Source organism: Carassius auratus, chromosome 4 (genome assembly GCF_003368295.1).
Source record: "Carassius auratus strain Wakin chromosome 4, ASM336829v1, whole genome shotgun sequence".
Classification (NCBI taxonomy): domain Eukaryota; kingdom Metazoa; phylum Chordata; class Actinopteri; order Cypriniformes; family Cyprinidae; genus Carassius; species Carassius auratus.
In genome coordinates, this window is record NC_039246.1 from 4,363,491 (window position 1) to 4,376,056 (window position 12,566).

General features: G+C 44.5%; 1 protein-coding gene across 1 annotated transcript; it reads left to right on the forward strand.

Annotated features, from left to right (window-relative positions):
- Positions 1–931: 931 nt before the first annotated feature.
- On the forward strand, positions 932–9,126 carry LOC113068425 (uncharacterized). Its single transcript, XM_026241213.1, has 5 exons — positions 932–983; positions 1,092–1,349; positions 1,518–1,689; positions 8,685–8,833; positions 8,940–9,126. Exons 1-5 carry the CDS (start codon positions 932–934, stop codon positions 9,122–9,124), a joined length of 816 nt encoding a protein of 271 aa, XP_026096998.1. The 3' UTR covers positions 9,125–9,126.
- The last annotated feature ends 3,440 nt before the right edge of the window (positions 9,127–12,566 follow it).

Consider the following 12,566-nt stretch of genomic DNA (forward strand, 5'->3'; position numbering starts at 1 on the left):
TATAGTCTGTGAATGTACAGTATGTATATTAATTATTTGTGTCTTAACTATACAGGTTTTTTACTGGCTGATCTTAAAGCTGCTTGAGTATTGAATCTTCTATCATCTTTCAGGCCTGCGGAACTTGTGGTTATGAGCGTTACTGGCAAAACCAAGAGAAGGTGCATCGAAACATGCCTGCCTGCAACCTTTTACTCAGCGGTGCCATCCACTTCTCAGGTTGCATGGCTACTCAGACAATCAGGATGCTGAAGCTGTTTGGACTGCAGTGCATAAGTCCCGGGACTTTTTTCCGCCATCAGCGCTATTACACTATCCCTACCATCGTGCAGGCCTGCAGGACTGAGCAGAGGGGGATCATCAGGGAGTTGAAGGAGACTGGGGGTGGATTGATCCTGTCTGGTGACTGCAGGTAGAATGGTCTGGCTCATGTCAATGATGTCACGTCACGTCAAGAACAGGTCAATGTGTTTTTGCATTAACCTATAAATGTAACTGTTTTTGACGTTCTTAGATCAGATTCTCCTGGACACTGTGCCAAATATGGTAGCTACTCCTTGATTGAGGATCGAATTAACAAAGTTTTGGATGTTCAGCTTGTCCAAGTAAGTTGATGTCACACAGAAATCTTGTGTCTGATTTAGTTACTGATATTACTGTTACTGTTCAGTAATAATCAGTGGGTTTTACAGAGCTCAGAAGTCCCAAGCAGCTCTTGGTGTGAGCTAGAGGGTCTAAAGCGGAGTATGCAGTTCCTGATGGACCAAGACATGCAAGTATCTGCTCTGATAACAGACAGAAATCGGCAGGTAATGATGCTAGGAGAGATCTTAAGCTGAACAGCATTGACAGGCACAGTATCACTCAAAATATATTCTACATTCTATAAAATCAATTTGTGTTTTAGGTGGCCAAGTGGGTACGTGAGAAAATGTGTTCAGAAGGAACAAGATATTTCTTTGACGTCTGGCATATTGGGAAAAGTATGTATTGTGATGTTGGTAGTTCTATATAACAGACTTGTTTTTTGTAGTTAAATTCACTTTCCTAATAATTAGTATGCTCTGCTCTGTTTGTCTGCTCTGGAACAGGTGTACAGAAAGCACTGGATGCTGCTGCAAAAGAGAGGGACTGTGAGGATCTGAAGCTGTGGAGGCCAGCCATTATCAACCATCTCTACTGGACCGCAGCTTCCACCCCTACAGGAGATCCAGATGAGATGCAGGCAAAATGGCAGAGTATGATAAATCATGTACAGGACATACATGAACACAGCACTCCTGCATTTACCAGCTGCGCACATCCACCGTTGGAAGGAGAGGCAAGAAACAAGGAGTGGCTGGAACCAGGTACAACATAATAGCCTATGTTAAAAGATGTCAAATGTTTTGAGGCTAAACTTTTTTCAGTGCTTGTAAATTTTAGTTTGGTTTTATCAATACGTAACCCCATGTGTACTAGTAATTACTTGTGTTATGAAATGCAACAGATTATATGACAGAATACATTTTATTCAGGATCACCAGCAGCCACTAAACTGGAGAGTGTAGCTGCCAGGAAAGCACTGGTAAAGGATATTCGACAATTGTCACCTCAGCATCAGACATTCTCCCTGGAGGCCTACCATTCCCTCATTCTGCACTTTGCTCCCAAACACACTGGCTTTTCTTTTCTTGGGATGTACAGCAGGTAGTGTTATCACTTAAAAGTATCGATACTAATAAAAAATATTTTTTTTTTTTTTTTTTTTTTTTTTCAATTTCACGATATTGCAATACATGTAATTATCAATGAAGATTCGGGAGGAGCGCGTCAGATACTTAGCCTAATCATCACAGGTGGACCACAATCAAGTAATCAATCCCACAGTATAAATATCGCTGACTTACCTCTATCCATTGACGGTTTATCAGCATGCTGGTTCGCTTCGTCAGTCACCTTATCACAGACCCAATTTTCGTACCAACGAAGAGCGCTAAACAGGGGATTTATAAGACCTGCTGCTTTTGCCGGACCCGAGATCATTTCTACCCAGCCAAACACGGCCGTCGAGCAGCATTAAGCGTCATCGCGACAGCTGCTATCCTCGCCAAGCCACACATCGTGGCCAATAGACCGTGCAACTCCGAGCTCGTCTTGCTCGATACACGATCGTGCTGCCCGAGACCGAGCTCTCGTCGAGCGCTGGATTGCAGCAGAAAGAATCCAACCACGGCTCAGCCTTTCACCACGGCGTTCCGGCTGAGTGGCAGTGTGAGGCCGCTTCCTCTAGCGGCGCAGACTAATACATTTCCAGGCGAAGACGCAAAAAAAAAACAGGTTCTTCTTTTTCTTCATTGGATTTTTACGGCAGTTTGCATTCAAAGTATTGCATCTAAAAGCAGTTTTGCGGCTAAAGTTTTGTTAAACTACGTCTTGACGTAGTTCCGTCTTCTTCTAGTAGCGTTTTATGGCGGTTTTGGCAAACCAACGTAAAGGTGCATTACCGCCACCCGCTGATCCGGGGTGTTGATCCCGCATAGATTTGGACTACAGATACACCGTTCCGTCGGATGATGATGCCACTTTTTAACCACGAAGCCAAAGGCATTAGGTTAGATTATTGTAATGCCTCGTTCTCAGGCCTTCCAGCTAAATCGTTGAGCAAGCTTTAGTATTCTGCCGCACGCTTGTACTTCTCCTCGCGAACACATTACACCGGTTCTTTCACAATTACACGGGCTTCCCGTAAACGTGAGAATTGATTTTAAAATTTCTATCTTAACATACTAGGCACTTCATGGGACTGCACCTGAGTATCTTTGTGAACTCATCAGTCCTTATATTCCATCACGCTCTCTTCGCTCTACTAACTCTCTTCACCAGCCATAATGTGAGCTAAAGACCATGGGGGAAAGAGCCTTTTCATATAAAGCCCCTAAGCTATGGAATGTACTTCTTCTACACGTCAGATATGCACCTATGTTGGGCGATTTTAAAAAGTTGATTAAGTCACATTTATCCAAGACCGTCTGTCTTTAATGAATTGTTGTATTGCTTTTGGCGTTTGTTTCTACAAATAAAATGCATTATTATTATTATTATTATTATTATTATTATTATTATTATTGTTACATTCGCCTTACCGCGCACGTTTAAACCTCGCCGAAATGATACAGACATAAGTTCTATAAAAAAAAAAAAAAAAAAAAAAAGTCTCTGGATAAAAGTGCCTGCTAAATGCTTAATTTAATTTAAAATTTTAATTTCCATGCAAGTCTTCTGGTAGGACCAAATCATTTAGGGACCTATTTTACCATTCACTGGCGTGATCACTCAAAATTAATCTAAAACGCATCTGCCCTCGTGTTTAGATGCAGGATAGCAAGCGTGAGTAAAATTGTCATCGCCTTTTAAGGACCGTAATACGAAAAAACCGGAAAGTAAATCTCTTTAGAAACCACTTGGAAGCGAATAGCACATAACTGCTGTTAACCCATTTGCTGCAAGCATCGCCAACGGCCCCAGTCTACGTTTCATTTTCACAGCACGTTAAACATCACTCTCTTACTTGATCTGGATAAACCGCGCATCAATTGAAGTCCAAAGACTTTGGCTTTTATATTTGACCAATATTTCGCTAAAACATAATTCCAGTGATTAATTTTCCATCATGTCAGGAAAACTATTCCCATTCCTGAACTGTAAACGTCAAAGTGTTAGCTCGTGGACAAATGTTGATCATGGATCTAGTCAGAAAGAATCATGAACAGAAACATCTTTATTTTGGGTATATAATTTCTGCCTCCATGCCAAAAATGGGGGGTGTCTGGTAAGGGGTTAACGTTACTGCTATAATCATGTCTTTCGGTACAACGCCTTACAAGACTAAAAACATGCTCAATCGTTTCCAAAAGCCTCTGTTTCCACAGTCCATAATACAACGTGAAAACAGCGTTCCAAACGTATCCGCTCGGGAGTCCGTCTAAAGAGCCCGGAGGCCAAATGAGAGGAAAGATGCTTTTCCAACAGGAACATAATAAGGTGGACAAGGCCTGAGGAATTGTCAAATCAGGCAACAAATTGCTAAGCTGGTAACACAGTAGGCTACCCATCCATTTTTAGCTTGCCCCATCAAATATTACTAACACTTTTTACTCTTCCCACAGCCAACATCTACAGCAGCCGAAGCAAGTAGCCTTTTATGTACCTCCTCACTGCCGCAGCAGTGTCTGCTCCCGCAGGAGCCTTCCTGTATCTCCCCACTGCTGCAGCAGTGTCTGCTCCCGCAGGAGCCTTCCTGTATCTCCCCACTGCCGCAACAGTATCTGCTCCCGCAGGAGCCTTTCCCGTTCTCCCCACTGCCGCAGCAGTGTCTGCTCCCGCAGGAGCCTTCCTGTATCTCCCCACTGCCGCAACAGTATCTGCTCCCGCAGGAGCCTTTCCCGTTCTCCCCACCGCCGCAGCAGTGTCTGCTCCCGCAGAAGCCTTTCCTATACCTCCTCACTGCCGCGCAGTGTCTGCTCCCGCAGGAGCCTTTCCTATACCTCCTCACTGCCGCGCAGTGTCTGCTCCCGCAGGAGCCTTCCTACACCTCCTCACTGCCGCGCAGTGTCTGCTCCCGCAGGAGCCTTTCCTATACCTCCACACTGCCGTAGCAGTGTCTGCTCCCGCAGGAGCCTTTCCCATTCTCCCCACTGCTGTAGCAACGTCTGCTTCCGCAGGAGCCTTTCCTACACCTAAATATATTTAAAAAAAAAAAAATTAATAAATAAATACCACACATCACCTCCGCCTAAAGGCATGCCATGCATCCGAGGTTGCGGTGATAGCATCATGTATCGACAATAGCCAAGACGATATTAGGCCCATTTTCCAACCAACGTTTTTTTATAATAATCATTAGGCGGCCTACCTTAAATCGGCTATCAAACCGCTCCGTTATCCCATCTCAGCACTGCATTTCCCGCTCGCCGTGCTCTCAAAGGATGATGTGAGCCCGTAGGTTTAAAAAAAAAAAAATAAATAAATAAATAAATAATTCACTGGACAAGCGAGATGACCGTAGTGCCGACTACATGAACTAGCAGTATTTAAATATAGTATTTATACTTAATACCAGTGTATCAGTACGTCTGAAAGTATATTTTTTGATTATTGGTGATTCCATAGGCTCTTTTCGTGCACCTGCATGGTCAAAATGGTAAATAGTAAGCTCAGACAGTATAAAGAATCTTTCTCTTACTCCACCCATGCACGATTACATCGTCGATATGTACCATCGATCTCACGTGCTGACAATGACCACATCGCCGATACATGGCACCTATTTTGGGTACACTGGCACAGGAAATCCAATTTATTTTTGCACGCTTAATTTCGGATACTATGACTGCACCAAGATTTTTTCGGACTCATTATCGGAAGCAGCTTATTGGATTTGCTAAACAGTTATTCAAGTAAGCCTCACAGCGTCTACCCTCGTAGACAAATAAATCATCTTTAGTATCGAACTCCCTGCCAGGCCCTGCAAGAGGGCTCCCGGTTGAACCAACCTTTGCCTTCTCCATTCAACTATCAGCAAAGCTTTCTCGTTTGACATCGCAAGTATTAAAATCCTGCCAGATGCTTTCCCACTTAAGCAATCTTGGACTTTCCATCCGACCACCAGCGAAGCTTACCCGATTAAAATAGGCCGATTAACCAAAAATAAATAAATATAAAAAAAAAAAATAAAAAAAAAAAACACGACATTTACCTATCGAACACCAATGAGTACATTGCAGCCCAAACAAATTTTCCCTCCGATAGCAAGATGTACCCATCCAATACCGCAAGTTACCCTTTCGCCGAACACTAACGGGCTCTTCGCAGATAAAACAATCTAAATTTTCCCTCCGATGGCTGGAGAGACTACCCATCTGGTGTCGCAAATTTTAATAAATATAATAAATAAAAATAAAAGTAAATATAGAAAATAAATAAATTAATAAATAAAAATACACCGGATGCTGGCCATAGCCTCCCGACCAGATAACCTTACCTTTTTCAATCCTATGGCCGGCAAGGCTTCTCTCTTCGATGCCAAGAGCTTGAGCTCCCATCGGATGCTGACGAGAGCCTCCCGGCCAGACAACCTCATCTTTTCCATTCTGCGGCCAGCAAGGCTTACCCGTTCGTTGCCAGGAGCTCACACTCCCTTCGGACGTAGGTGAAAGCCCCCGGCTACCTGCTTTGCCATTCTGTCTTACGTATGGAGAGGTTTACCCATCCAATGCACGGAGTCAGGGCTCCCATTGAATGTAGGTGAGAGCTTCCCGGCTAGACAACCTTACCTTTTCCGTCCTTTGGCCAGCGAGGCTTAACCGTTCTATCCGGGAGCTAAGCTCCTGTCGGACGAAGGTAAGAGCCTCCCGGCCGGACAACCTTTTCCGTCTTTCAGCCAGAGAGGTTTACCCATTCGATTCCTGGAGCTAAGCTCCTATCGGACGTCGGTCCGAGCCTCCTGGCTAGACAACCTGACCCTTTCCACCCTCGGCCAGTGAGGCTTACCCGTCCGATGCGAGTGCTCCCATCGGACACTGGCGACAGCCTCCTGGCCAGCCAACCACGACCTTACCGCGTGGTTTAGGTTACAAACCTACAAGCAAGCTGTTCAAATGCTGCAAGTACCAAACACACAATAAACTCTCCTTCTTTCCTATGGTCGCCAAGGCTAACCCGTCTCTTGCCGGGAGTAGCAAACTCCCTTAAAACGCTGACGACAGCCTAACGACCACACAAACTTACCTTTTCCATCCTACGGCCTGCGAGGCTCACCCAGTTTTGTCCCCGCCGGACGCTGGCAAGAGCCTCCTGGCCACCTATCGTTACCTTTTCTGTCCGCCACCCGGAGAGGCTTACCCGTTCGATGCGTGTGCTCCCTTCGGACGCCGGCGAGAGCCTCCCGGTTAGACAACCTTACCTTTTCCTTTTCTATGGTCAGCGAGGCTTACCCGTTCGATGTGTGTGCTCCCTTCGGACGCTGGCGAGAGCCTCCTGGACAGACTTGCTTTACGTTTCCACTCTACGGTCGGCGAGGCTTACCCGTTCGATGTGTGTGCTCCCTTCGGACGTCGGTAACAGTCTCTCGGCCACGCAACTTACCTTTCCATTTGACGGTAGGCGAGGCTTAACCGTCCGACGCTACGAGTCTCGTCCTCTCGCCAAATCCTGCAAAAAAAAAAAAAAAAAAAAAGCTACCCTCAGCTACTCTCACATCTTTTAACCCCGTCTGGCGAGGCTTACCCGTTCGATGTTCTGAGTTAGAGGCCCCATCGGATGCTGCGAGAGTCCTCCCAGTCGGGTTTTCCTTTCCAACCCTCCCCGTCCGCCGAGGCTTACCCGTCTGTCGCGTGTGCTCCCTTCAGACGTCTGGCGAGAGTCTCCCGGACGGGCCTATGCTTGCCAGCCGCAAGCGAGTCTCATCCATCCGATGCCGTGAGTCGGGATCTCCCTTCGGATGTTGCCAGAGTCCTCCTTGTCGGCTAGCCCAAAAGCTTTTTATCTGCCAAACCGAGAGGACCCAGACGTCCGTCATCCTGAGTCTCAATCTCCTGTCGGAGGCTTCATGGGCCCTCTCAGTCAGCGTTAGGCCCTTCACCCACTGAATAGCAGGGGCTATCAGCCAGTAGGGCCCGTACGCCGACACCGTGACCTATTCCGGTCGAGGCAACTCGGGTCCTCCCGGTCGGGCACCACAACCACGCTGCTCCTCCTCATCGGCCGGTAGGGCTCACCGTTCCAACGCCAAAAAGCTCCAGTTGAGCATCGGCCCGAGCCCTACCGACCGGGCGCCAACAACCACGTAGTTCACTAGCTGCAGCCGGTAGGGCCTACTCTCCCAACTCCCATGTCGCTCCCTCCGGAGTACGTAGGCCCTTCCAGCCTGCCAACGAGATGACTTCTCAGAAACCAAATCAGCCCCCGCCAGTACTCTGCTTTTATGGGGGGGGCATTCTTTAAACTGGCGGCTGTCCTCTTGTACATTTGCCTTTTTGGGGGGTACTCTAGGTTCGGGCAATTCCCGAGCTCGTAGCCCTTCCCCGGACAGCACGCCAAATACGCATTCCATACCTCAGCTAATTATATGTAAGCGTGAACTAGTGAAATGTAATTATCAATGAAGATTCGGGAGGAGCGCGTCAGATACTTAGCCTAATCATCACAGGTGGACCACAATCAAGTAATCAATCCCACAGTATAAATATCGCTGACTTACCTCTATCCATTGACGGTTTATCAGCATCCCTCCTCCACCCCATCTCCTCACTTCAAGTTCACTTTACAATATACGGGGAAGGGGGGGTACTCTAGGTTCGGGCAATTCCCGAGCTCGTAGCCCTTCCCCGGACAGCACGCCAAATACGCATACCATACCTCAGCTAATTATATGTAAGCGTGAACTAGTGAAATTTGTCCTTTTGTAGCAGGTAACTGATGACAGAATGAATATGGCTAAAAACTAATGCAGTCTTGTATAGCAGACCAAAATGTTATAGATTGATAACAGCATTACATATTGTTTGCAAAAAAATAATTGCAAAGATGAGTCATTGTCTTAGACCCATTTGAACTGAAAACATTAATGTCATGTATTTCTGTTGCATTTCACTGCATTGGGTTAGCTTTGGAGACCTAATGTTCTATCTACTTATCTCGTACAGACTTCTCTTGGCAGCCCTACATTTCAATAGTAATGGCAACCGAGATGTAGCGCGAACTAGTGAGGGTGAGGGACGCTATGCTGTTCGCTACCCACGGTTTCGGAAAGGTGGCTGGGTAGTCCACCCCATCAAGGAGAAACCATCTTACGGTTAGTAGTTTCACTTAGTTTTTCAATATCTTTTTTGTGTGAATCTATCTTCTTTATGTGAGTCAACCATGTTACTAAATGTTTTCTAAACATTTCTCTCCTCAAGGATACGCAACAAATCTTATGGTCTCTCTGGTAGAGGAATACTGCAAGTCACCACAGGCCCTACAAGAAAGCAGTGCCGTCTTGTCCTCTGCTGCACCGCCCCCCCTCACCTCTTCCCTCCAGAAGGTTGCCAAGGATGAGGCAGTCAGCCTCCATCTCGCACGACACTCACGTTTTAACATGTAATAAAAGATCGATTTTAACAGTACAGTTTGTTTCACTGTGGATTTATTAATCGTCTTCCAAGCGGGGCCACTGGAAACCTTTGTATGTTTGTCCCTGCAAACTGCCTCCTTATTCCTGACACAACACATGAAGGTATGGCTTTTCTAATGTTCCTGCCTAGTATTCCATACGCCCAGCGGACAACCTGCCTGTATGCTGTGTATCGGAACTGCCTGTGGTGGAGATTGGGACATAATTACATTTTGATCATACCATGTTTTCATAGTAAACAATTCCAATGGTAAATATTGCATGTCCTGTTGGCTGATATTCTACTGTACTACACAACACCAAAGTTGTTTTTATAGTAAGTATATGGAAACCACTGAGTTAAAAACCTGCTTAACAGGATTTACTATTTTGGTGTAGAAAAGCTGTTTCTTTGAATTGCAGTGTGAAATAATTTTTGCTCAAAACCTACTCTGGTCTGCTGGCTTGAAGAGGGCCATGCTCTTGTCTGAAGTTCATGTATGCTATCTGCAGCACAAAAGGATTCAGACAGGATGCTTCAAACCCTGGATGGAGTGTGAGGCAGGTAATGTCTTCTGGGGGATCTAGGTTTTGGACAAGAGACCAATAGGCGTCGACCTCCCTACAGCACACACTCTCCACTGCTGATGGCATAGCCTCACATCTACCACACAAGCACCTGTTAAACAAATGTGCTAAGATAAACTTACTCTCCTTCCCTCCTTGTAGCTCTAGTGGTTGGTGTAAGACCTTGTAAGAAACGACATGTAGACTACTTACTTCCTAAAACTTAGGTAAATATGCACTGTAAAAAGACACACCCCCTGTACAGTATAGGCTGTCAATTAGATGCATTTATCTGCATGCCTTACAACCTGTATCCCTCCACGTGACAATAAAACATCCTTGTAACAGTGACTGTATTTACATGAACAGCATATTCCCGTCCTAGCCGGAACACTAACTGCTTTCATACACGTACTCCGCAGAACATGTGAGCTCATTTACATAATGTCCATCGGAAATACTAAGAGGTGAGTAGTATAACAGCCGACTAAGTCCGGAATTCAAGCTGGCCGGTTATGTTGTGCAGATATACGGCCCAAACGCTTGACATCTGCAGAAGCAGAACAAGCAGAACACCTAGGTCTGAAAGCAGTTACGGATTAAAAATCAGCTAGCAATTTCTAAAAAATTTCACGATAAACTATGTTGTGCAGAAATGCACAGAATTTCTATCCCTATCCAGACTAGCTGACCGTCACAGATGTAAGCTATAGCCTACACCCTACAGCATTCATTTAAAATCTGGGATCTAAATTAATTATTTAAGACATGCTGCTGGCATAGATGGTGACAATCTACATGGATGCTTGAAAAACAACAAAGTCGACAGCAATATTGCTAAATATGATTTATTAAAGATATTACAATGTGATAAACATGGAGAGAACGTTAGCCACAATTAGCCTGTGGTCACTCACCAAGAAACCTGCCCAATTCTCAACCGATTCTCCTCACACCACAACTCTATCTCTCGCCTCTATCCATTTACCCTTCCCCTTAACTCTGCCTGACCCCTCTCTCGCCTAGGCGGCTCGTAATTATACGGCAATGGCCCATCGTAAGAGCTGACATTTATCCCTGCTGCAACCTCTTCACTGTCTGACTCCATTACGAAGAGACGATGTTTACCTGCCGTTGCGTCACTTCCGATCAGAGCGTTTTTCACAACGGAAGTAATTTTACTCACAATTTCTTTTAAAAAACTGTTTTAATGCACATTTATGATTCATTTCTTCACGCAAGTCGAGTTCCTACACTGTTTATCTACACGTTCATTCACAGGGATCTTCAACTTGAAAGATAGGCTTTAAAACACTTTTCCAAAAGCCTGACACTAAACCCTCGTATGTGCTTACTATTCTGAACAAATGCTTTATTTGCAGTGGAGAAGGGATATTCCCTAAAACTCATTCTCATTTCCAGGAAGAAACCCATATTTTTGTTTCACACTGGACAAAGCTACCAATTCAGTCTTTTCTTTCAAGAGAGACTCTGTGACATCTGATTGCAAAGGAGTTGCAAAATGTAAAGAGATTCGGTTGTTTGGAAACTTTGACACACTAAATTGACACTTTCATTTTGTTTGATTATGTCATTAATTACAGCGATATCTGTGTTGATTTCAATGCAGTCGTCTCCTTGTTTAGGTCACAAAACACTTTTCTAAAGCACTTTTGAACTTGATGAGAGACGGGATTCATCATTTGATTGGTAAGATCCATTTGGAAGCATTTCTGAAAATTCTTTTGACAACCTCTGTAAAGAACTATCTGGTTTTCTAACCAAACATTTCAGTCTTACCAAGTAACTCTCATATGGAAATGCTGACATATTATCAAGACGGCTAAATGCTTTATACTCTTCTGCAAGATGAATAACCTGGTGGACATTGAAGACAACTTTGTGCCATACAATCTGCTGTATTGTCTAACAATTGATAAAGGAGCCTTGTTGGCAAATTCAATAATTAAAGCGAAGAAGCCAGGACTGAGCAGCAGAAACATGCCAACAGAAATGAGAAGAAAGTTGTCATACATTTCACTTTTGATAAATCCTTTTAAAACAATGGGACCAGTGTATAGTATGAACTCGCTGAACTGTGTGGTCTTCCATCTATCCACATCCGTCAAAGAACGAGGCTTCCTTGCAAACTCTTGGGGCATAAAAGCATGGAGAGCAACAAGTCTTTCCGAAATCCCTAGGGTACGCTGTGATGGCAACTTTGTTCTAACGTGTTTTCCTTTCACTCACATTTGTATTAATCTCCTTGTCACTTTAAGGAAGCAGGTGTGCATCAAGGTTATAATCGTTAATGAAAATGAATGAAAAAACGAAGGAAAAAACATTGTCATTAACTGTAATAAAAGTCAAAACGAGAAATTATAAAAAAAAACCGATGAAACTTTAATGTTTTTTGACAAAAAACATTATAGATTAAGGCCCAATCACAATTCTATTTTATAACCCTCTCCCTTCCCCTTACCCCTCCACCTACCCCTTCCCCTTGCCCCTTGAAACAGAGTGTCAAGGGGTAGGGCTGAAAATATTCCCCTAAGAAATGGGACACCACTACTAGACCGTTACACGTCATCATAGGTCGTCGCTAGCTCCTATGTCATAGATGCGCCGATGTTTATCATACACTTCTAAGATGCCATTGATAGCTGTAGTGATCTCTGTTGCTTGGGCGATAGATATTTTTTTGCATTTGTCTTCAGTTCATGACCTATGTTTGTATTCATATATGCTTTTACAGTGTAAAATCTATCCGACTGAATGACCCTTTGGTGTGACGTGATCATACATGGATGTCTATTGTTTGCACCATAGCTTCCATCATACAAATATTTGCCATGCTTTTACAACG